The 23525-nt window shown below is 42.7% G+C and overlaps 1 protein-coding gene across 13 annotated transcripts in view; it reads left to right on the top strand.

Annotated features, from left to right (window-relative positions):
* The window catches only part of CSNK1G1 (casein kinase 1 gamma 1), a 174602-nt gene extending 152086 nt beyond the window's left edge, over positions 1-22516 (top strand). For 7 of the 13 annotated variants that reach the window (XM_049611746.1, XM_049611750.1, XM_049611749.1 and 4 more), the window contains one exon: positions 8817-14747. In XM_049611746.1, coding sequence (XP_049467703.1) covers positions 8817-9050 — 234 coding nt within the window. In that variant the 3' untranslated portion in view covers positions 9051-14747. The other 6 variants (XM_049611752.1, XM_049611748.1, XM_049611751.1 and 3 more) reach the window with 3 other exon arrangements.
* Positions 22517-23525: the final 1009 nt, after the last annotated feature.

Genomic DNA, 23525 nt, shown 5'->3' with positions numbered 1-23525 from the left:
GCTAAGCAAAAGACAAATATATGATTTCGCTCATGTGGTGTTTAAGAAAGAAACATGAGCATAGGGGAAAGGAAGCAAAAATAAGATAAAAACAGAGAGGGAGACAAACCATAAGAGACTCTTAAATACAGAGAACAAACTGAGGGTTGCTGGTGGGATGTTGGGCAGGGGGATGGGCTAAATGGGCAATGGGCATTAAGGAGGGCCCTTGTTGGAATGAGCACTGGGTATTATATGTAAGCGATGAATCACTAAATCCTATTCATGAAATCATTATTATGTTATTATTATGTATGTTAACTGACATTGATTTAAATTAAAAATAAATAAAAAGGTACAAACTTCCCATTAGAAAATAAGTAAGTCAAAGGGATGAAAAACAGCACAGGGAATATAGCCAATAATGTAATAACTTTGAGGGCACCTGGTTGGCTGTCAGTAGAGCATGCGGCTCTTGATATCAGGGTCATAAGTTTGAGTCCCACATTGGGCACAGAGATTTAAAAAAAAAATTTTTTTTAATCGTATAATAACTGTATGGTGACAGAGGGCAATATACTTCTTGTGGTGAGCATTTTGTAATGTAGATCATTGTTAAATCACTACGCTATACACCTGAAACTAATATATGTCAACTATACTTCAATTAAAAAAATTTAAAATGATTTTAAAAATGAAATAATACAAACAATGTAAGATTTAAAGTTCAGGAGGTCTAATTTCTTAATGGGAATTCCAGAGAGAGAACAGAGAAAGTGGGGTAGAGGAAATCATTAACAAAATAATTCCCCAGAACTCATAAAGACTTGTTTCCAGATCAGAAGGGCCTACTGAGTGCCCAGCATAATGGATGATAGAACCACACCAAGGTACATCATTGTGAAATTTCAGAACATTGAGGACAAAGAGAAGATCTTTTGAGCTTCCAGAAAGAGAAACAGTCAACATGCAAAGAAAGGATCAGGAATTAGCGTAGCTTCAAATTTCTGAATAAGCAGTTCTGGAAGCTAGAAGGCAATGAACAATGCTTTCAAAATTCTAAGAGAAAATTATTTCCAGTGTGGAATTCTATACTCAGCCAAACTGTCAGTCTGGTTGGAATATAGAAAAAGCTGTTTTCAAAAATTTGTGCTCTTAAAAATTTTACTTCTCAGGGCACCTGGGTGGCTTGGTTGGTTAAGCGTCCGACTTCGGCTCAGGTCATGATCTCACGGTCCGTGAGTTCGAGCCCTGCGTCGGGCTCTGTGCTGACAGCTCAGAGCCTGGAGCCTGTTTCAGATTCTGTGTCTCCCTCTCTCTGACCCTCCCCCGTTCATGCTCTGTCTCTCTCTGTCTCAAAAATAAATGTTAAAAAAAAAAAAAAATTAAAAAAAAAATTTTACTTCTCGTGTACCCTTGTGCACTGTGAAAATGAGTGAATAAACCAACGAAGAGGAATATATGGGATCCAGGAAATAAGATCTGACACATGAAAGAAGTGAAGGGACTCCCCAGTACAATGGTAAAGTTAGGAGATCCCAGAAAGACAGCAGTGCACCAGTAGAAGAGGATAGCCTGTCCCAAACATAGGTGTTCAGGGGGCCTTGAGAACAATTTTACCAAGATGATGAAATGACTAGGATACCAATTTGTCAGAATATCTTGAAAGCAGCTGGGTAGATAAATGACAGAGTTTGGTTAGAATTAATGATTACAACTAATACATAAAAACCTAAGTAAAAATAAATTTTAGTGGCAGGTTGGTAGCTCAGCTGGTTAAGCTTTCAACTCCAGCTCGGGTCATGATCTTGCAGTCTGTGAGTTCCAGCCCCACACTGGGTTCTGTGCTGACAGCTTCAGATTCTATGTCTCTCTCACTCTCTGTGCCTCCTCCACTTGCACTCTGTCTCTCTCTCTCGAAAATAAATAAACATTAAATAAGTAAATAAAATTTAAAAGATAACTAACTCCAAGGAAAAAAGGAAATTATACAGGGAAGTAAAGAACCATGGTATATACTTCATGGTACAGCTATAGTTTTTAATAGTCATAATGTAAAACTAAGAATTGATCTAGTTAAAATTACAGTATAAAGTGTAATGAAAGGGGCACCTGGCTGCCTCAGTCAGAAGAGCATGCAGATTCTTAATCTCAGGGTCATGAGTTCAAGTCCCATGTTGGGTATAGAGATTACTTTAAATAAATAAAGTTTTAAAAAAAACTATAATGGAACTAGAAGGATGAAAAGGGTGAATATATGCCTAAAAATGAAGAATCAAGATGCATGCAATTCAGAGATGTGGAGGTAAAATAAAAGAATCGGTTGTAAAGGAAGTGAAATGGTGGAATAGGGGAAAGAGACTGCTGTTTTTCCTAATGATCCTTGTAGAAATATGTGCTTCTTTATGCAATGTGTTCATAGAAGTCTGATTTAAACAAAACCTAACAACTTAAAAAATACATAGACAGATACACACGCGCACACACGCACACACACATATATACATATCAGTTTTCATCTATCACATTTGTAGTAAATTATAAATTTAAGAGCCTATCCATCTACTATTGTTGAAATGTGAATTACAGCTATTTTAGAGAATTCTTCGGCACTATCTTTTCAAATCAAATATCTACACTTTTTGATTCAGCGAATCCAGTTTCAGATAAATATTCCTCAGAAATGCACAGATACTGAAGATACATATTCTAGAACAGTGCTCCTAAACAGGACATCAATCGTTTGTGATTTCAGATTTTCTAGTAATCACATTGAAAAGGTAAACATAATCAAGTGATAGTAATTTTAATAATATATTTTAACCCAGTTTAAAATAATTCAATGTATAGTCAGTATTAAAAATATTTATGAGGGGGTGCCTGGCTGGCTCAGTCGGTAGAGCATGAGACTTGATCTCAGGGTTGTAAATTCGAACCTCGAGTTGGGTGTAGAGATTACTTAAAAATAAAATCTTAAAGGTCATCTGGATGGCTCAGTCAGTTGAGCATCAGCTCAGGTCATGATCTTGGGGTTTGTGAGTTTGAGACCCATATTGGGCTTGCTGCTGTCAGCCTGTCCATGCGGAGCCTGCTTCGGATCCTCTGTCCCCTCTTTCTGCCCCTATCCTGCTTGCACTCTCCCAAAAATAAATATTTTTAAAAGTAGTAAAAAAAATAAAATCTTCAAAAAGATTCTAAGATATTTTACTTTTTTTATGGAGTGTTAGAAATCTAGTGTGGGGGCGCCTGGGTGGCTTAGTTGGTTAAGCGTCCAACTTTGGCCCAGGTCATGGTCTCGCAGTCTGTGAGTTCGAGCCCTGTGTCAGGCTCTGTGCTCACAGCTCAGAGCCTGGAGCCTGCTTCAGATTCTGTGTCTCTGTCTCTCTCTGCTCCTCACCTAATCATGCTCTATTTCTCTTTCTCTCTCTCAAAAATAAATGTTAAAAAAAGAAAGAAAGAAATCTAGTGTGTATTTTACCCTTACAGAACATCTCTGTTTGGACTAGCGACATTTTTAGTGCTCAGTAGCCACATGTGGCATGTAGCTATTGTATTCGATGCTGCAGTTTAGAATGTTGCCACTTGTTTCTTTTTTTTTAAACATTTTTTTAATGTTTATTTTTGAGAGAGAGAAACAGAGTGTAAGCGGGGGAAGGGCAGAGAGGGAGGGAGACACAGAATCTGAAGCAGGCTCCAGGCTCGAAACTGTTGGCACAGAGCCCGATGTGGGGCTGGAACCCATGAACTGTGAGATCATGACCTGAGCTGAAGTCCCACACTAAACCAACAGAGCCACCCAGGCGCCCCATGTTGCCACTTGTTTCTAATACCAGAAAATCTGAGGCAACTAAATGTTCATTAATTAGGCATTAACTAACATAATACTTCCATACAGTGAATAGAGATCTCTGGTATTATGGGAAATGTCCAAGGTGTGTTGTGGAAAAAGCAAGTTGTAAAATGATATATGAAATTTGGCCCCATTTTTGCTTATTTTCATATACATATGCAAATATATATATAAGAGGAATAGCATACATATATGTTAGTTTATGCAGAATGAGAAAAAAAAAAGCAATGTAGAGTAGGGGAGGCAAACACAGCCAGTGGGCTAAATCCCACCCTCTGCCTATTTTTATAAAGTTTTATTAGAACATAAACACACTCATTTGTTTATATGTTGTATATGTCCACCTTTATGTCCAGTGGCAGAGTTGAGTAGTTTCCACACAGACTGTATAGTCCAAAAAACCTAAAATATTTACTAGGTATCTTTTTATGTAAATGATTTGCATGCCCTTGTTCTCAAGGAAGATATACTGAATTTCCCACTAGCCATGTCCATGTGATTTCATCATGGGAAACCTGCACTTTCTTATGTAGTCTTTTTTAATACTCTTTTTTTTTTTTAAACAATAAACATGCTTACTTTGTAACTAGGGGAAAATACAAAGATTAAATAATTTTTAAAAGGAAAATACCTCATAATCAGGCATATCTAGACAGTTTAGTTAACTAGATTTGTGTTCCCAGAACACAGAGGTACCCATTTGGACAGTGTTTCCTACTGTCCACTGTAAGGGGGTGTCTTTAGAATTGAGTCACGTAGAGTCTCTGACAGCACTTTTGGAAAATCCAACCTGCCTGTACTCCCTGTAAACTAAGTTCTGCCAGCTTCCTTGACACTTGGATAGGGGACAGGCAAGTGTGCCGTTTCCCTAATATTACATTAAGCTCTCCTGCTCCTCACTGCATCTGCCTCTTTAATTGTAGCCCCAGTTTTTGTAAACTCATAAAGGCTATGCTTTTTGCAAACCAAATCAGTCCTAGTTTTTTCTGGCACAGCAGATGCCCACGTATTTTCGAGTTGTCTCACTTTCCAAAGGTAATGTGTTCAAACCATGCTTAGCCTATCTGGATGACCTGTAGACAGCACAAACCTGGTAGGGAGTACAGAGCACCAAGATGAGAAGAGTTGGCTCTGAGAAGGCACATGGACACTCCCATTCTAACCTATTTCATTTGCAGACCCCACCCCCCCTCACCGTGCTTCCCATCCTTCCACTGTTTCCACAGGTCTTCCACATGTGGAAGATCTAAATTCAATTAAGGCAGTATATTTTTCTCTTTCAAAAAGATGACTCCAGAATTGTTTAAATGAAAATGTATATGAAATATCTAGAAATCTCCAGGGCCAAGCAAAGGCATGAGACTTAAGGATGACATTTAGCTTTTAACTAATATTTACTTTGCTCAAATCTTTATAATTTTAAATTATTTACAATTCTTGTTGAGGTCAGTATTATTCCCATTTTATATATAGGGAAGCTGAAGTACAGAATTACCAAATATGTTAGTTGTAAGAAGAAGGATTGAAATGTTGACTGTCAGCTAAAGTACTGTTCCCTTTGGTATATAGCTCTCACTTTTCTTCATAGTAATGTTTTTGAAAAATGGGACTTACTAAATCAATTTTTTTTCAAATTTTTTATTTAAAATATTAAATTACTTATTAAAAGAGATGTTACCAATATTAAGGACTAAAGTTCAAAATAGCACTTCACCTTAGTTCCTTCCATGGGTAGTTCCTTATGATATTAATTACTTTGGTCTTATGTGAGATAGCCAGAAGAATGTGGGACTAATTTTGATAGTGATTACAACAAATTAACTTTCAGTATTCCAGGTACACAAATAAGCTTATTTTTTAATGAAGTTATACTAAAAATTCAGTATGAAAGGTATAAAAATGATACTGCTTAAAATACGAATAATTCATTGCATTCATAAGGGTGTTTTGATTTGGGGATTTGGTCTTTTTGTTTTTTACAAATTTTCAAATTGCTTTCTTCAGCATCATTATTTTTAACTGCCATAGTAATTATGAAGTAGGTGGGACCAAGGTTGTTGGCTTGGTCTTACAGAATTAGAAACCAGAGGAGGCTGACGGTAGAGCAAGGCCTGGAATCCGGCTCTTTGGTCACCTACACTAGCATTTGTTCCATTGCACATCTAGGTAGCTGTTCAGTGGTTTGACAGACTACCTCCAGCCTAAAGTGAATGCTCTAAAGACCTAAATAAGTAGCCACTGATTCGCAAGCATATTTTAGTTATAGTTAGAAGTTAGTGACCAGGTACTCACTGATAACAGATAAGACATCTAGTGTATAAAATGTAGATCACCTCTTCTTTCTTAGATTGCCCAAGGATATTGCTTATAGGCCAAGTGACAATTTGTAGCAAGGAGAAGTTAGAGAGCATGAGACACTTGAAATACTGTGGACAGGCACCATGACCCAAAGTCACCAAGTAGTCAGCAGTGGTGATGCCTGTTGACTCCTGCTTTATTTGTACCCATTGAGGCCAAGACATTTTCTTTAACATCTTACCTAGCTCCGGAATTGTTCTTTAAGAAACTTACGATGCTTTCTTCTCTAGCCCTTGTGCTCACAAAATACATTTACCAGCGTGACCACCAGTGTTCAGCCAGAACGTGCCCCAAGAAATAAATGTAGCCTGAAGAGGTTAACAGGACAGCACTAGCATGAGGAGCTGTGCTTCTCTAATCTGTAAACCTTCACTCCTCAAATTTTGTTTTTGCTGGTATTTTTCCTTCTCATTTTGAAATTTTCAAATTTATGGAGAAGTTGGTGGTGGTGGTGGTAGTCCAATGAACCCATGTATATCCCTGACCTCAATTAATGATTATTAAGATTTTGTCATATTTAATTCTGTGGTAGTAGTATGGGGGTGGCAGAGGGAGAGTGTGTGCGAAAGTGTTTGAAAGTAAATTGTAAACATCATTGTATTTTATCTCAAAATGCTTTAGTTGGCATGTCGTAAGAACAAAGACATTCTCTCATGTCACCAACAACACCATTGTCATACCTAAAAAATAGAATAATAATTCTGTAATATCTAATACACAATTCATATTGCATTTCCAATTGTCCTCAAGATTAATTTTATAGGGTCTGGGATCTAATGAAGGTTTGTATTTAGTTGTTATGCCCCTTTAGTCTCTTTCAGTCTCTTAGTTGCTTAATCTACTCATCTGTAACAGTCACCCCTGTATTTAAAGGGAAAAAGTAAAGTTTTTAAGAGTCCAGGCTTGCTTCCTATAGAATGTCCCGCATTTTAGGTTTGTCAGTTTTTTTCCATCATACCAAAAGTTCAGATAAAACTTGTTTTGGGCAAGAATATTACATAATGTTATATAGTATTTTTTATGTCGGGAGAAAAATAAGGTTGAGTGGTTCCATTAATCAGAGGTGCTAAATTTGATCACTAGCAGATTCCTAGGGTAAGTCCACATGTAATGTTGTAGGTTTCTTTGACTAACCATAAAGCATTGTTTTAATTTTTTTTAAGCATGTATTCTTAATAAGAACAATACATATTTCTGGTTTAGAAATAATGGTAAGTAGAGACTGCTAGTAAGTAGTGTTTACCTTGTGTGCCCTTTATTCTTTGAGTAAATACCCCCAAAGATCCCTTATACTAAACATACCCTCCTGCCTTCCTCTTTCTGACTGCACAGGAAATTTTTTTTTTTTCTTCAAATTAGCTGCTGGTGAGGACCCCAGATCTAAAGGGGGGTAAGAATAAACATTAATGGAGGGAGAGCAACAGTAGTATGAACACTTGCTGAGCCATTACCATGTACCATGGCACTGGGCTAAGCACTTTCTGTGGATTGTCTGCACGGTAATCCTATTAGGTAAGCAGCACTGGTTCCCCATTTTGTGGATTAGGAAGCTCAGGCACAGAAAGACTGAGGATCTTGCCCAAGGACCCACAGCAAGTAAGTGGTGGAGCTAGGGTTCAGACTCAGGGTTGCCTAAATCTAGAGCCCGTTCCTTACTTGCTGTGCTACCTCCACTATTGTGTGCCAGGTATTGTACCAGATACTGTCTCATACATTTGCTTCTATAATTTTCACATCCACCTGTAAGAAACAGTCTCAAATAGCTGAAGTTACTTATCCAAGAGCATATGATATCCGAACCATTCATCCTATTTTGTGGTTCTCTCTCATGTTTCAGCCAGGGTCTTTAACAGCAGAGAGGTTTGTCCAGCGGGGTCCCTTTTCCCACTCCCCAGCACCCACATAAACAGGAATCATGTGCTGGAAATGAAACCAGGTGACAGAAGCAGCTGCACAAGCAAGAGAAGCCTGATCGGGTCTATATTAACCAGATGACAGGAGTGTGAGCCTTCAGTGAGAAATGGGATGACACTGAACCTGAAATAAAGGTTGTTGAAATAAGACTGGTCTTCCAAGGAAGAGTGTTTCCTTACCGTTTGTCCTCTCACCAGAGAGGATGTGGCAGTCTTGTTATTTGAGTGACTTCAAACCAGTGATCAAAGCCATGAAGAAATTTCTGAAGGGAAGTGTGATTGCTTATAATCTCTAATGCCCATTCTTGATTTCCTTTTTAGAACTTTTTTTCAGCATCATCCCTGAGTCTATTTATAATTATAGCATAATAAACTGAGAGAAGTAGAATTAAAGATAGTGATATGACCTATTCCATAGGCTTTTTGTGAAGATTAAATTTACACACAGTGTAGCCGAGCACTGACACAGAGTACGCATTCAGTGTGGAGGTTCTTACAGGATTACATCATTGCATTTTGTGTTCTCACATGACGTGGGGCTGGGAACCTTACCTAAATTAGGACATTTGGACCCTCAGCCCAGGAAAACCAACATTCCAGACACTGCCTGGTCAGTACCTAAACTGCAGACTAAAACTCCCTTAGAGACCCTCTCTGGTGCTGGCAGGAAGCCCCTATTGCCATGGTGTCTATCACACTCCGTCTTTCTGTTTCAGGTGGTTAGCTCAACCAATGGAGAGCTGAATGTCGATGACCCCACAGGAGCACACTCCAATGCACCAATCACAGCTCACGCCGAGGTGGAGGTAGTCGAGGAAGCTAAGTACGTTCATCTTTCGAGGGGGCTCTTGAGTCCTAGGTTGAAAAATCTTCTTTGTCTCTTCTTCTCCATGTGCTGCTCATCTCAGACTGGATTCCTCATGCTTGTGTCCTCAGCTTTCTTCCTTTGACCATTTTATTTTTTGCATGGTACCCTAAGGCTGCTTCTGCCCTTCTTTAGCTGTGATTTCTGGGAAGACCATCACATTGTTCTAGTCCACATCAGGCAAAAGGCCTAGTGAACCAAAAGAATCATGGTATAAGAGCTAGAACAGATAGTAGTCATGAGCCTCTTGGGTCCCTCCAGGATACAGAAAACAATCTGCTTATGTAAATCATGGGCCACACTGAACAGCATTTGATTTCTGGTTCTTGGCTAACAACTCTGCATGTACAGCCCTAGAGCGAGGGCTTCAGGGCCATTTTGTTCTCACTTAAAATGATTCTGGATTCCGAGAGACTCCAATAAGTCAGGCAAGATAGTCTCTACACCTGTGAATAAAAGAGTCTTGGGAGGAGAGGAAATCACAATGTTCCCAAGATGGGAGGGAGGTGACTCTACTTCCTTTTCTGCCTCTCTTGCCTGTGAACGTGTTGCCCTGCCTGTACCACCAGCCCCCAGGTGCTCTCTGCATAGCGTGTGGTTAAACTCTTAGCATATAGAGTATAACAGGAAATGATTGCCAATTCTGCTGCAGAAGCAGCGTTTCTATCACTTCTTCCCTTTTTTGCCCCATCCCAAATTCCGATCCAGATTTACACTCCCAAGAAGACGTGAGGTAGGGAAAGAGAAGTCCTTTACAGATCAGTAACTGCTGCCAAGCCTGATACAGATGACCTTTCCTGTAATGAGAGTATTCAGGCTATCCCGGTCCTGTCAGAGGCAGACAACATATTAATAGTGATACCTGTGTCCTAGGTGCTCTCTTGAGCCCCCAGATGGCCTCAATACAAGCCAGAACATGCTTACATCTCTGGGAGTAAGGTGGTGGGAGGCCAGTCAAGACCTGCATTCTTCCCTCCAGTTATACTTTCTATGGTTGTCCCCCAACCCCCACCCACCCCTCTGCTGTCCTGCCCATCCAAATGATGAGTTCACTTTGCTTCCAAGAGGTCCTTTCCTTGGAAAGGACAGGAATCCTTTGAGGATTCCTACCCAGTAGATAAAAAGCACCCAAGGACGACTTGGATGATCTCTCACAGGCACGAGTCACTCAGTCCCTGATGACTATAGGCAGCTTTAGGTGCTCCTCTCCTGGTTTATATAGGGCTCTGGTAAGTAAGAAAGGCAGGGAGAGTTTTTAATCCTGGGAGGAAAGCATTTTTAGTAAGGAAACATGCTCCCTATTCTCAGGGACCTTGGAGATTTTAATGGTACTCACAGTGTTTCTTCAGCTTCCATGACAAAACTTCATTCTCCAAAGTAAACAGTATGGTGCTTCTTATCCACAGTGTTCTCAACCTTGGCTGCACTTTGGAAACACCTGGGTATGTTAGAAAATGCAAATGACTGAATCCTGTCCCCAGAGATTCTGGTTTATTTAGGATTATGGCTTGAGCATCAGGAAATTTTAAAAGTCAGGTGATTCAAATGTGTGGCCAAGGTTGGGAAACAGGGCACTAGGCACGTTCTGATTCATACATTGTCTGGGCTTGAAAGATGGCTGTACCCATTCCCACCTACCTCACTCCCAATTCATGTTGTGGCTATTACTTTGAAGGCTAGAAGTTTAGCTCTGGATTTAATAGTGTACTGTGAATACCAAGATTCAAAGAGTTTTGTTCTTATTGTTTGCCTTATACAGGTTTATCTTTTGAACCCATTTCTCTCATTTGACTTTGGTAAATGTGTACACTGATTGTGTATGTGAGTGTGGTGTTTGTGTCCTGTGTGTAAAATAGGGGGCTGTTCACACAAAGAGATTTCAATGTGGTGACTTCTATTCTGGTATGATCCAAACTCTAGGATAAAGAGAGTTCAGAGTCTCCCCATTCAGTAAAAAGGACTACTGTGACTGCCACCAGTTCTAGGTTTGGGCCTTCTGAAATGTATGGACCAGAAGGGAGCAAGTGTATTTGACCAGATGTCCTCCAGAAGCTCAAAGCTTAGGGCATTTTGTGTGCTGATTCCCCTAGTGATTTCATGAGCTACCAATCCATCTTGCCCAGGGAACTGTCTGGCAGGGCCATGTGGTTTTTTTCTTGGCCTTCTATGTGTTTTGGAGGAAAGGAGTGGGTAGCCATCAATCCACCTGCTCATTTTCATGGGAAGAAGTCACAGCTAGAGAAGCACGAGACGTCCCAAACAACCCCTCATTGCACGCAGCTGTGATGCCATTTGTCCATGCAGCCTGCTTGTGGGCAAAAGAGAGCTGTTGCCTATATTAAGATTCAACCAGAGACTGAGGAGATAAGTGAAACCTTCATTTCCAAGCATTTGATTCACCCAGCTTGTTTTATATAAAGGAGGAGAGAAATAACAGGGTCTTGGTTTTTGTTCTTTCTACAAAGTGAACATCTAACTTCCCTTTTCTTCTGGCTGTGGGACACATGTCCTTGTTTAAATATAATTGGTAAGGCAAGGAAGCTTTTTGGTTGATTTTTGTTATGGAGTTTTTGCTTACTCACTGACTTTAGCTATAACTTAGAAAATGTGGACCTCATTTCTCCTGAGAATTAACAAGAATGGGATTTTTGGCCCTTCTCTGGCAGTTACACCTTAGTCCAGAGCAGTGACCCTCCTTGCTCTGATTCATCTCCTACTAAAATAAAGTGTTGCTGAAGCCTTTTCCCTCCTCTAGAGGAAGAGCTAACTGCCAGCCAGCTGCTTTGGTTAGGCATGTTGGACTTAAAGAAAGGCTAGGGACTTGTCTTTCCCTCAGAATAGTTGGAAGGTCAGCTTAACATTGCACAGTAAGACTTTGTGTGGGAACCAAAATGGCTCACTTGGTGCTTGATTGAATTCTTACAGGCAGAATCATTTCCTCTTTCTTGTGCTATCTTCCCGGAAATTGCCCAGGAAAACCCGCTGTGGGGCTCCCACCAACTCTTTCTGTTCTACCTTACCCCTCACTGAGATCCAGTTCCCTCCTCAATGCTTCTATCAGGCACCTGCCCCTTCCATCTTAGGGTGGGGGCCAAGTGACCTGGGCCTACTCACCCTACCTCGAGAGAGGAAGAAACGAAACACCAACACATACTGCATGTTTGCATGGCTCACAGGGAGTCGCTTCCATCTCACCTCTGTGGACTAATATCTCTCTCTTTCTCTCTCTTCCTTTCTGTGTTTTTCTCTTTACACACTCTATAGCTGCCTGAAAATGCTCAACCTGTGGTGAGTCCCTCTCTCCAGTCCACATGATAGGGGAGCGGACCAGACTAGGCTGGGATTGGCAAAGCCAAACAAAATGCCTTAGGAACACTGAATGGCTTCCATATGCCGCCTTGTGCCATAACCACCCAGACTGGGGAACTAGATCCACAAGGTGGGGATGGGGCAGGCCTACACCCAGGAATTAATCTGTTCCTTCTTTCCTTTCAAACCCATCTCATTGCTGTCTCCTCCTGTCAAAACAATATCCCCAGTATCCAAAATTATCTTTCTATTTTTAGCCAAGTGAATTGTCTCCCAAATTAATAGACCAGATATTATCAGACAGAGAGGGACAGAGGCAGGAGGACAAGGTTACTCTATCAGTTGTTTAGATTATTCTTCACAACCCCAAGGGCAGTTATCACCAGATGATCCCCCATTCTGTGGTTTGGTCTCTAACTGGCTGCTTCGGAAAAATCTGTGACTTTTCTTTTGATTCAACTGGTTCTTCCTTCTGTAGAATGAGTCTCCAAAAGAGCTCCTTCTTGGGGGGAGAAATGGACATTTTGTTGTTGTTTTGGGGGTTTCTGTTTGTTTTTCGTTTATTGTCTTGTCTTTTCTTTTCTCTTCTTTTCTTTTCTTTTCCCTGTAAGAGTACATTTAGTGGGCTAAGGGCTGACCTGGCTAATGAGATATTGGAGCCCTTCTCTTCCACTCCTGGAAAAGATTCCTTGAGTGGAAGGGGGAGCCCTAAAGAATCTGCGTTCAGTCAAGTACATTCTTGATACAAGAAAGAGCCCTCTCCCCAGCTCTCTTCTTAGACGTTGCCTGTGACCTTCCAGGTGCTCCTGAACTGGTTGGTCTGTTGCAGTCTGGAATTATAATTTCCCCACAGTGTCTGCATGCGTGGGGTCATATTCTATGTGGTGATAACAGCCTCCTGGACTCTGTGTTTACCTTGTTTCTATTTGTCTTCAGTGACCAGGTTGGACACCAGTTTCTGAGCCCCATTGGTCTAAGCTAAGTTGCCTATGGGGCTTCCCCAGGAATAGGGATATATGGAACATAAGTCAGGTTTTATGGAAATAGAATTTGTAGTCTTATGGTACTGGGGAGTACCTTTGACCTATTTATCTAGCAAACATGTCTGTGTAATCTGACATTGTCATAGTCTATTTTTTTCCTGTGAGATGTCACTCACATAATCCTGACTGCAAATACAGGGTCCACTGTGTGCTCCTCCAACTCTGCTTGGGACTCTAGGGGGTTCCCCAAAAGCGTAGGTTACCCAAGAGCTTAGATACCATCTAGCTTAGGTACTCCGTAAAGTTTAGGTGCTGTCTAGCTGTAGAGATAAGACATATATACTGGAAAAGACAAGTAGGTCTCCAGGAGACTTGTTATTGTCCCTCAAGAGGTCACTGTGGACAGGAATGGTCAAGAAAGACTTCATGGATACTGTGGGGCTTGAGCCAGGTATTAGAGCAAGGGAAGAATGTAAAAGTACACCAAAGAAGAGAAGCCTGGCAATGAAATAGCAAAAGGGGAGAGAGCCAGGACATAGCAAGAGAGCAGTGTGGGAACGGTAATGGCTCAGAGGTCTAGAGAAAGAGCACTTGGTGGCTTGTGGGTAGGGAGACTGGATTGATTCTGACTCCCAACATGCTAAGAATTTCTGGTCATCCAATCAAAGAATCAACTAGAAGAATATTTACGACACAAGAAAGGTTCATCACTCACCTTCCTTCTCTTTGGAGAGTTAGACATTTGTGTGGAGTTAGTAGGTGGGCTTGGTCTGGGGTCTGACCCAGGTTAATAGGTCCTATTGCTGGTAGTCACCACAGAAACCAAAGAATCGAAAAGCAGATTGTGGGGCCTGTTTCCTTTTGGGTACAACTATGAAAAGCTGCCGAAGCTTTAACTACAGTAACTAGCAAAAATTAATCCGGGGCTCTAAACCGTAGCGCACATTGCCCTCCAGTCAGGCAGATTCAGCATGATGTGCCTCAGCAGTCAGGTTATGATGTGCTTGTGAGCAGACACTAGTTCTTAGGACTTGCCTCGAAGGAGGTAAAAGAGAAGTGAGTAGTGTAGTTTGAAAGGAACCAAAACAGTATTTCAGACTTCTTTGTGATTGCTCTTACCTACTAAAAATACAAAATCCTCATTTTAGCATCCTCCAAAAAAAAAAAAAAGAAGAAGAATAGAAATTGACTTAAATGTTAATGATGTCTCTGAAAATCATGGTTAACAGGGAATAGGGAACTCTGGTATAATACTGGTGCTCCCATGAGTTTTAATTTGCCTTGTTTAATATTAATATCAGGACTTTCAACTTGGAAAATGTTCATTTTCTAAAGCATATATAATAGAAAAAGATCATTTTTTTTTCTTGAAATCTTCTCTGGGGAGAGGACTGTCTTAAACAATCAGAAGCATTGGTCATTTTTATTTCAAAGAGTTTATTCAGTCTCCAGATTCACATGCCACTTTGTTTAGTGACTATATTCATACCCATTTAGTATTTTACAGGACTCATGGCTGGCTCCGTCAGAAGAGCATGCGGTTCTTGACCTCGGGGTCCTGAGTTCAAGCCCTATGTTGAGGGGAGAGAGTACATAAATAAACTTGAAAAAAATAGTGTTGCATAAATGTCATTGATACCTTCGGCAAGTCTTTTTTTTTTTTTAATTTTTTTAAATGTTATTTATTTTTGAGAGACAGAGACAGAGTGCTAGTGGGGGAGGGGCAGAGAGAGAGGGAGACACAGAATCCGAAGCAGGCTCCAGGCTCTGAGCTGTCAGCACGGAGCCTGATGTGGGGCTCGAACTCACAGACTGTGAGATCATGACCTGAACTGAAGTCGGATGCTTAACCGACTGAGCCACCCAGGCACCCTATCTTCAGAAAGTCTTTTGAAAGACCCTCTTAAGAAGGTCCTATTTCTAAAATTTTCATGTTTGATTCATTCAGATATGGGGAAAGGCTATCATTACTTGTATAAATGTCTATTTCTACATTCTAAGAAACTTTCTCCAAATTTTTAACAACTTGTCCATTGGGTGTTGAAATACCAAGGAGCCTGGCTGAAAAAGGAGAGAATCTTAGCTACAGTGGAGAACTTAGGAGAATGGGAAGTAAGCACCAGTTCTTTATGTTCATATGAACAGCCCTGGCATTAAACCCAGAGATTTAGGCAAGAGAACCAGACAGAGTTTTCTCCGAAAAGCTTTCCTTTCAAGGGTCCAACAAGTTTGCAGCTTGACTCCCCTCCACCATCTGGCATCTTTGACTCATCCACACCTTCTGGCCCTCACATTCTCATTTCCCATGTGTCAGCTTCCTGGAAAGGACATGTCTTATGCACCAGCTATGCCACAGCCCTCATCACCCCCTTCTGGACTTAGTCATGCCTCAGCAAGAGCTGCTTCCTATTTCAGAGACTGGAGTAAGGAAGGGATGCTTGGGCCTAGGGCTGTGCTGGAGCTGTGGCTATTGTCCAGGGGGCAACATGTGGAGGGCGGATGAAGGGAGCAGACCCCAACCTCCACCGTACACAGGGCTAGTCCTCTAACCTTGTTTGGCACGGCAGCAGCAGTCTCAGTAGCTAAGCCGAGGACCCTGCAGCCATATGCTTGCCATTGGTCAACTCCTGGGCTGTGGCGCTGGTCCCTTCTGAATGAAACGTGGGCTGTGTTGATATCAGTCAGGGGATCTAGGCTCACAGTACTTATTAAGAGTCAGGGCTCCTTCTGCTTGCTCCGGGTAGCTGGGTGGGGATGGGGGTATGGGATGGAGAGAATCCTTAATCCTTCATTGGCAGCATCATGAGATCCTGCTAAAATTGCAATCATATTTTGTGGGGGATTCATTTGTCTCAGTTTAGCTCCATATCCACTGGCCATTGAAGCTGCATTAAATTATTGTGCCCTCTGTATCAAGGGGCAGACAATGCAGGCTAGTCTTAGGCAGCCCTGAGGAGCCCCCAGCCTTGGTTCCAGATAAAGATGAAATATCTGGATTCAATGATAAACCTTCATCCTTCCAAAAAACACCTGTTTGGACCCTGCCTAGCCTGCATCATTTTGATGATTGAGTTTGGTAGCAGATTGAAATGAAGTAGCTATTTCCTTTGGCTTTCCTGGCAGACACTGCCCACTGCTTCCAGTGTGTGCACTGTAGGTGGTGGGTGTGGGTGGCCCTGTGGGTGGGTGCCAGGGGGGAACTGCCCCCCACCCGCCGGGCAGTAAGCAGAAGCAGGCAGAAGTCTGAAGCTGTAAGCCTTCCACACTGACTTGCAATGTTCCTTGTACTCCAGGTGCTGCTGTTTCTTTAAGAGGAAAAGGAAGAAGACTGCCCAGCGCCACAAGTGACCAGTGCCTCCCAGGAGTCCTCAGGCCCTGGGGACTCTAACTCAATTGCACCCGCAGCTCCTGCCATTTTTCATTGGAAGGGACTCCTCTATGGGGGAGGGTGGAGGTCCAAACCAAAAAGAAGAAAACAGATGCCCCCAGAAGGAGCCAGTGCAGGCAGCCAGGGCCCAGTGGGTCAGTGGCCATCCCCGCCTGCCTACAGCTCTGAGCAGGTCCCAGAGCTGCAGCTCCTCCACTGCTTGCCCTCGGGGCTGCCTGGTTGACTCTCCTTCCTATTGTTTACAGTGAAGGTGTCATTCACAAAAACTCAAGGACTACTATTCTCTTCCCTCCCGTAGTTTACTCCCGGTTCTTGCCCCACCCTCAACCCTCTCCAGCATAAAAGCTAGTGAGTTAAAGGCTTTGTCTGCTGAAAGAGCTTAAGAGGCTGGGGGTGCGGTCAAGAAGGCAGGGGGAAGATGGCAGGCCTGGCAGGAGAAGAACGTTCTCCACCTACCAGGTGTGCCTGGCAGTATGGCTCCGTCCTCTGTGCCTCTGCAGCCTCCATCCCCAGCTGGCCACGGGGTGCAGGTTCTTGCCACCCTCCCTCCTGTCAAGTTACACTGTCGGACACAAGCTGTGAGAAATCTGCAGTCTACTGTCCCTGCGCGTTGGCATTTTTCGCTCTCTTGACAAGCGAGCTCTGTTCTCCAGACGGTAGTAGGACAATGCAAATTGTTCTGAGCAAAGGAAAAAACTGACTTTATTGCACTTTTAGTTTTGTTTTTTTTTTTAAACAAAAAACATGGCAGATGCATATTGTGTCTGGTTATATTGGGAGTTTTACTTTTTTCTGTTTTGAGGGGGATGGGGCCAGCCAAGCCATTCAGAGAGAACATGGGTCCAGAGGACATTCTCAATGGAAAAAGTTGGGTCTGCAGCACCCAAAAGAGAAGAAGCCAAACTCTTGTCATTCTGAGTAAACACTCAGGTTGGCAAAGAAACATACTTGAATATTCATTCATCTTCTCAGCTGCTGAAGAATGTCCCTACCAGAGCCTCTTGACCTCATCAGCCTACAGTTTGGACCGCCTAGCTCTCCAGCACATGGGATGAGCCAGCCAAGCCAGACTGACCAGGAGAAGGAGATGCTTGACAAAAAAATTGGAAATACCAGTTTCCTCCACTGCCAGGGACTTCCAACTAAATAGCCATGTGACTTTCTTAGTGACTTGGGGGACAAAATTAGTGATGAAATGGCCACCGCCATATTGCCACTAGTGGACAAGAAGAGGAGGACTAAGTGAACCCGCCTTCCAACTGCCAGAAGAACCTCAGGATTTGGCATCATAGGGCCAGGAAATAAAATCATTGTGTACTGTCTGCCCCGATAGCTGAGTGATAGCATTTGGGCTGGCCTGCCTTACCAGGAACCAAGCACCTGCAGATCTCCCAGCAGGTCCACAGCAGCATGCTTAGGACTGAGCACGTGGGGCTGTATGAACAGGAAGATAAGATTGGCTGGTGCTGGAAAATTCCAAGGGAAAGGATACTGAAATGAAAGGTCTGAAATTATCTTCTCATTTGGATATAGACTCCTTCCAGATAAGATGGCCATGTACCTAGAGCGTGTTTTCCCCAGTCCACTGTCTGCCTCCCCATGTGGGTTAGCCACCTGATCTACTACCATGAAGAGTCTCGGTTCTTCGTTCACTGCTTGGAAAGTAATGTATGGAGTTAATCTTACTGTGCTCAATTTTCATTTGAGTTCAGTGGCTTATGTAAACAGTGACCTCTTTCCAGATGTGATGGAGGAGAAAGAACCACTTACATCAGGGAACAAGGCCTTGTATCTGGGAGTAGAGAGAGCTAACTCACCAAGGAGGACAGTGGCTGGTGACTTAGTCTGGTGGTTTTGGGAACTCCGAAATCATTGCCTCTGGCTTGAGATGGAGGGCCGTGTTTTGGACTGGAGGATGTGGGGATACTTTCTGGTAGTTGGCATTTCCTGACAAGTCCCTCGATGTATCTTACATGGAGCAGAGATAGCAACAGTGGCATGGATCAGAGTTACTGGGCTTTACCTCTTCCATCGGGCCTTGGCTAGGAAATACCATTTTACTGGCTTCAAACCTGCTCAGCTCATGTAAGGATTGTAATCTTTCATTTCTTTAAAAGAAATTTTCCTGTATACAAAACAGAGTGGCTGGGAGACACAGTGTCACATCCCTTTTCCACAAGGGTTTTGAATATTGAGGTTTGCTTCCTTGATAATACCTAGTGGTTAAGGCACCATCACAGAAATGTACAGTTTCTCAATTGGCATTTGGGCAACTCTAACTTCCTGTATAGAAACTTTAACTTCCTTTTCCCTCTGTAGGAAAAAACCTTGCCTGTCAAGGGATGGCAAGGGGAAGTAGTGACAAAGCCTCTAGCATCCTGGCACTCCACACCCCACTAAGTGCCTCCCACCTCTGCTTCCACAAAAAAGCAAAGGCATTGACCAGCTTGGCTCAGGGCAAGCCCCCCTGCAGCTGAGTTTGTGACTTTTTTTGGTCTTAAATGTTTTAAAGGCTAGCTCTTGAAGGGTTAAACCTAAGCAGTTATGGGGGGTCCTTCCTAATGCACTGTTCTCATTCTCTGCACCCCCCCCCCAAAATCTCTTACTAGGTATCTGCTTTTCATAACAAAGGCAAAGAGCCCCACGTCCCTCTGGCATGTAGGGTAATGGTGATTCTTCCAAGGCCATTAGCACTCCAAGGTGGTCCCAGGCCTCTGAGAGATTCTATTGTGATCTTCCTGAAAATTAAGTAAATAAAAAGACTACCTAAGGAATAATTTGGCCATCAGTTCCATCCCCACCAGCACATCAGGGCTCCCTCTTCAACCCTGTTGCTATAGTTGCTTAGTTCTGTGCCTCAGCCGGGTCCCTGAGGTTGGGCAGTCCCTCCACCCACCACCCACCCAAATCTACTCACTATAGTTTTGGAACTTTCTCCATTTCACAGCATGGTGCCTAAGGATCTTTTTCTTTGGGGTCGGTGCAGTTGCTTCTGAGTTAGCAGTAAGTACTAGCAGCGTTCACTCAAAATATTCTTAATAGTATGCCATTAGGAGGATGTCTCCCAAGCCCTACGGTCCTCAGGTGTTGCATCCTGAGCAGATTAAGTCACGCAGGCCAGGAATCCACCAAGGCACAAGCGGTCCTTCTCTTATGACCAGAGGATGACGTATGTCTGTGCAATCAAGCAGCTAAAGGTTGATCGCTTACACACACCTTGGCATTTCCCAGTGGTCTCACTCTGGACTCTGCAAGGGTGGGCAGTGTGCCAGCAGCCAGTGTACTTTTCTGACAGCCTTAGTGAACATTCTGCTATATTGGGTCTGTCTAGAAGTAAACAGGGTCTAAGAAGGTACAAGTCAAGTGACTAGGCTAACCTCCAGTTAAAGCTCCATTTCACTCTGGAATGCAGAGGCAACAGGGGACAGCAGAATCCTGGGCTTTTCAGTAGAAATGTTGATTTGCCTGTTTTATCTGCATGAATTCCAGGTACAAAGAAATCACCTCTGCCATTAGCCAGAAGAGGGTCCATCACCTCTATATCCCAGCTTAGTGCACTGGAAATGGACACGGATAGTGCATATTCATTGTTGATTCTCCGTGTTAGTAACCTCCTTTAATGTCAGAAATATGCAGTGATGGTAAATGTATGTCAGATTGGTTACTAAAGATCATAGCCTTAACTTTTTTGTATGCAAAAGATAGAATTAATTGCCCCTGTCAGCAAGCATGGCTGATGTTTCTCAAAAATAAGTACTTCCATGACAGCATAGAAAGCATCTCAAAGGAACTTGATCTTTTGATGCATCTCTCCCAATTCCACATGCCTCCTGTGTGTCCCAGTCACCTCCATTTTCATACTGAAACCAGTTTTCCATTCCCAGTGAATTGCCCTGACAGTGTCGTCTCCAGCGTCAGCCACATTAGGGCTCAAATTACTCAGATTGGGAGCTTACAGCGCCATACAGCCAACATTGCCTTTGCCAGTCCACTGCCACTGTCCCCGCCATTGCCCCAATGTGGGCAGATGAATTCCAGCAACCCTTAGGGAGCCAGGATAACGAGGCACCCCATCTGGATTGGCCATATATAAGCACCAGGCACTTGTTTTGGGGGCTCTTGTTTTGGCAACTCCGGGCCTCCAGGAAAGCCCTGTCTAGAAATTGATGGCCAGTGATTCCCAGTCTTCCCTATGACGGGTTGGCAGGAATCAAAATGGGATTCCTATGGTTTTATTGTTTTGGGGGTGGGGGGAGGGAGGCAGCGGAGGGGTGGCTTTGTTTCTGAATAAAGAAGAGAGGAAACTATGGCCCTTCTGAGGGTTTGCAGAGTTTGAGCAGTGTTTTAGCCACAAATAAGAAATCTTGGAAGTCTTTGATCAATTAAGCAGTCTTAAAAACATGTTTCTCATAACTCCTTTTGCAGGTGACTGAGTGCAAAAGAATAGGTTTCTCCACTGTATTCAAAAATAGTAAGTAGGTTCCCTGGATATAGACTGTAGTAGTTGACAAATTTCCTCAAAAAGCAACCAGGAAGTCCACTCCAGTATTTGTAGATCAGCTTACAAAGGAAAAAGTGAACATGTACTCCATATATTTCTAGTTTTGTTACCAAACTTGATGTTATAAAGAAACCTCAGTTCTGTGGACAGAATTTCTTTTGTCGCTTTTCTTTTACTCCTTGCAATCTTATTTCCGGTGCCATCACCACCTTCAGAGTCTCAGAGCAGAGGGTTATCCTTGGTAATAAAGGGGGGTGCAGTGCAGTCATCCCAACAAGACACACAGGAAAACAGCTGTTCTGACTGCCTCTTCCCTGCAAACCCCCTCTTTCAGGGCAGGTGAGACATTTTCAGTGTTCCTCTTCATGAGCTCCAGACCAAATCCCAGGCCAGCCCTTGCACTGAAAGCTTTTGTAAGAGGTTTATCAATCTGTTAGGAATGTCTCAGGAGAGATGAGCCATTTCTTTGGGGGGAAATCTATTTACAGATGGGTGTGTGGTTGCGCTTGTATGCCTGTGTGTGTGTATATGTGCGTGCATGCGCACGTGGTCTCATCTGTGCATTTCACTTCCATAAAGACTCACAGGCCAGGCTGCTGAGACCATGTGTTTATGAATATCCTTGGAAGTAAACAAGTAACAATTGAGCTTCTCAAACTAGTGTCACAGCAGGCTGGCTCTGGGAATGAGCCCCATTTATCAAGCAGAAAAGTAAACAGCAGAAAAGATAGAGATGAAACCAAAAATATTATAACCCCCCAATGGAAAATAATGTTGATTCATCAATTCCCATTGGATATATTACATGCTCTAATTTATTATATTATTATTTTGTCTGTTTCTTTAATCTTTGCCCATTGTACTTTTAAAAAGATGTTGGGATGTTGATTGCAATTTTTTAAGACTAGATAATGTATAAATCAGCTGTGGAAATCAGTTTTAAATGCTGTGTGGATGTGTCTGATTTATTGTTAAATGCCTTTTTTTTTTTTTTTTAACTTTTTGTTTTATTTTAGATATGTGTTGTTGTTTCATAAACCCCGGCACTGGTCGCAAAGCTCAGCTGTGAAAATGAAATTTGTAGTATTTTTTAACATGAATGTTTATTTCAAGTGTATTTGAAATGGTTCCTCTGGGAGAGAGATTTGTACACCATTAGGAAAAACTCCTCTGCAGAGGAAGTAAGCCGCCTTTGGAGAAAACGGAAAATGGGTCTTGATGTGTTATCTCAGAGTAGCCCATTTCCTAGGGCACCATGGAAAAACACAAATGTGATCTTTAAGTATACCTCTTCCCTAATTTGGGGAGGAAAGGACTCAGTTTGCACCCTTTTTGTATGTAAAATAAAATGTCTTACCTTTCTTGACTAATTTTGTTTGGTTAGTTGGTTGGTTTGTCTGGTTTTAAATTCCCCTGGCTCGTTTGTAACTAAGAATCCAGCTAGGATTACTTTGATAGGATTCAGGGCTCTAGTGAATGAAAATAATGCTTGATACTTTGGCATTCTTGCTTCATTCCTTTGGGTTGAACATTGCTCTCTCCTGCTGGTCACTTTATTTCTGTTTATTTCTAAGTTTATTTGTTGATTTGAGAACCAGAGCATGAGCAGGGGAGGGGCAAAGGAAGAGAGAGAGAATCTCAAGCAGGCTCTCCCCTGTCAGCATGGAGCCCCATGCAGGGCTCAAACCCAACAAACTTTCAAAACCCAAGAGTTGGATGCTTAACCAACTGGGCCACCCAGGTGCCCCCATTTTTTTTTTAATTTTAGAGAGAGCATGAGTTGGGGAGAGGGGCAGATGGGGAAAGAATCTTTTTTGAATGCTTATTTTTGAGAGAGAATGAGCAGGGGAGGGGCAGAGAGACACAGAATCTGAAACAGGCTCCAGGCTGAGCTGTCAGCACAGAGCCCAACGCCAGGCTTGAACTCACGAGCCGCAAGATCATGACCTGAGCGGAAGTCGGATGCTCAACCAACTAAGCCACCCACCCAGGTGCCCCACCCCCCCCCCCTCCCCGAGAGAAAGAGAATCTTAGGCTCCACACTGAGTGTAGAGCCCGATGCTGGGCTCTAATGACCCTGGGATCAGGACCTGAGCCGACTGAGTCACCCAGGCGGCCCCTGTTGGTCACTTTAAATATTCCTGGCAGTTGGGGCGCCTGGGTGGCTCAGTCGGTTAAGTGTCCTACTTCAACTCAGGTCACGATCTTGCGGTCCGTGAGTTCGAGCCCCGCGTCGGGCTCTGGGCTGATGGCTCAGAGCCTGGAACCTGCTTCTGATTCTGTGTCTCCCTCTCTCTCTGCCCCTCCCCCGTTCATGCTCTGTCTCTCTCTGTCTCAAAAATAAATAAACGTTAAAAAAAATTTTTTTTTAAATATTCC

The sequence above is a fragment of the Panthera uncia genome, assembly GCF_023721935.1.
Source record: "Panthera uncia isolate 11264 chromosome B3 unlocalized genomic scaffold, Puncia_PCG_1.0 HiC_scaffold_1, whole genome shotgun sequence".
Lineage (NCBI taxonomy): Eukaryota > Metazoa > Chordata > Mammalia > Carnivora > Felidae > Panthera > Panthera uncia.
Note: the sequence above shows the minus strand (reverse complement) of the source record. Positions and strands in the feature narration are given on the sequence as shown.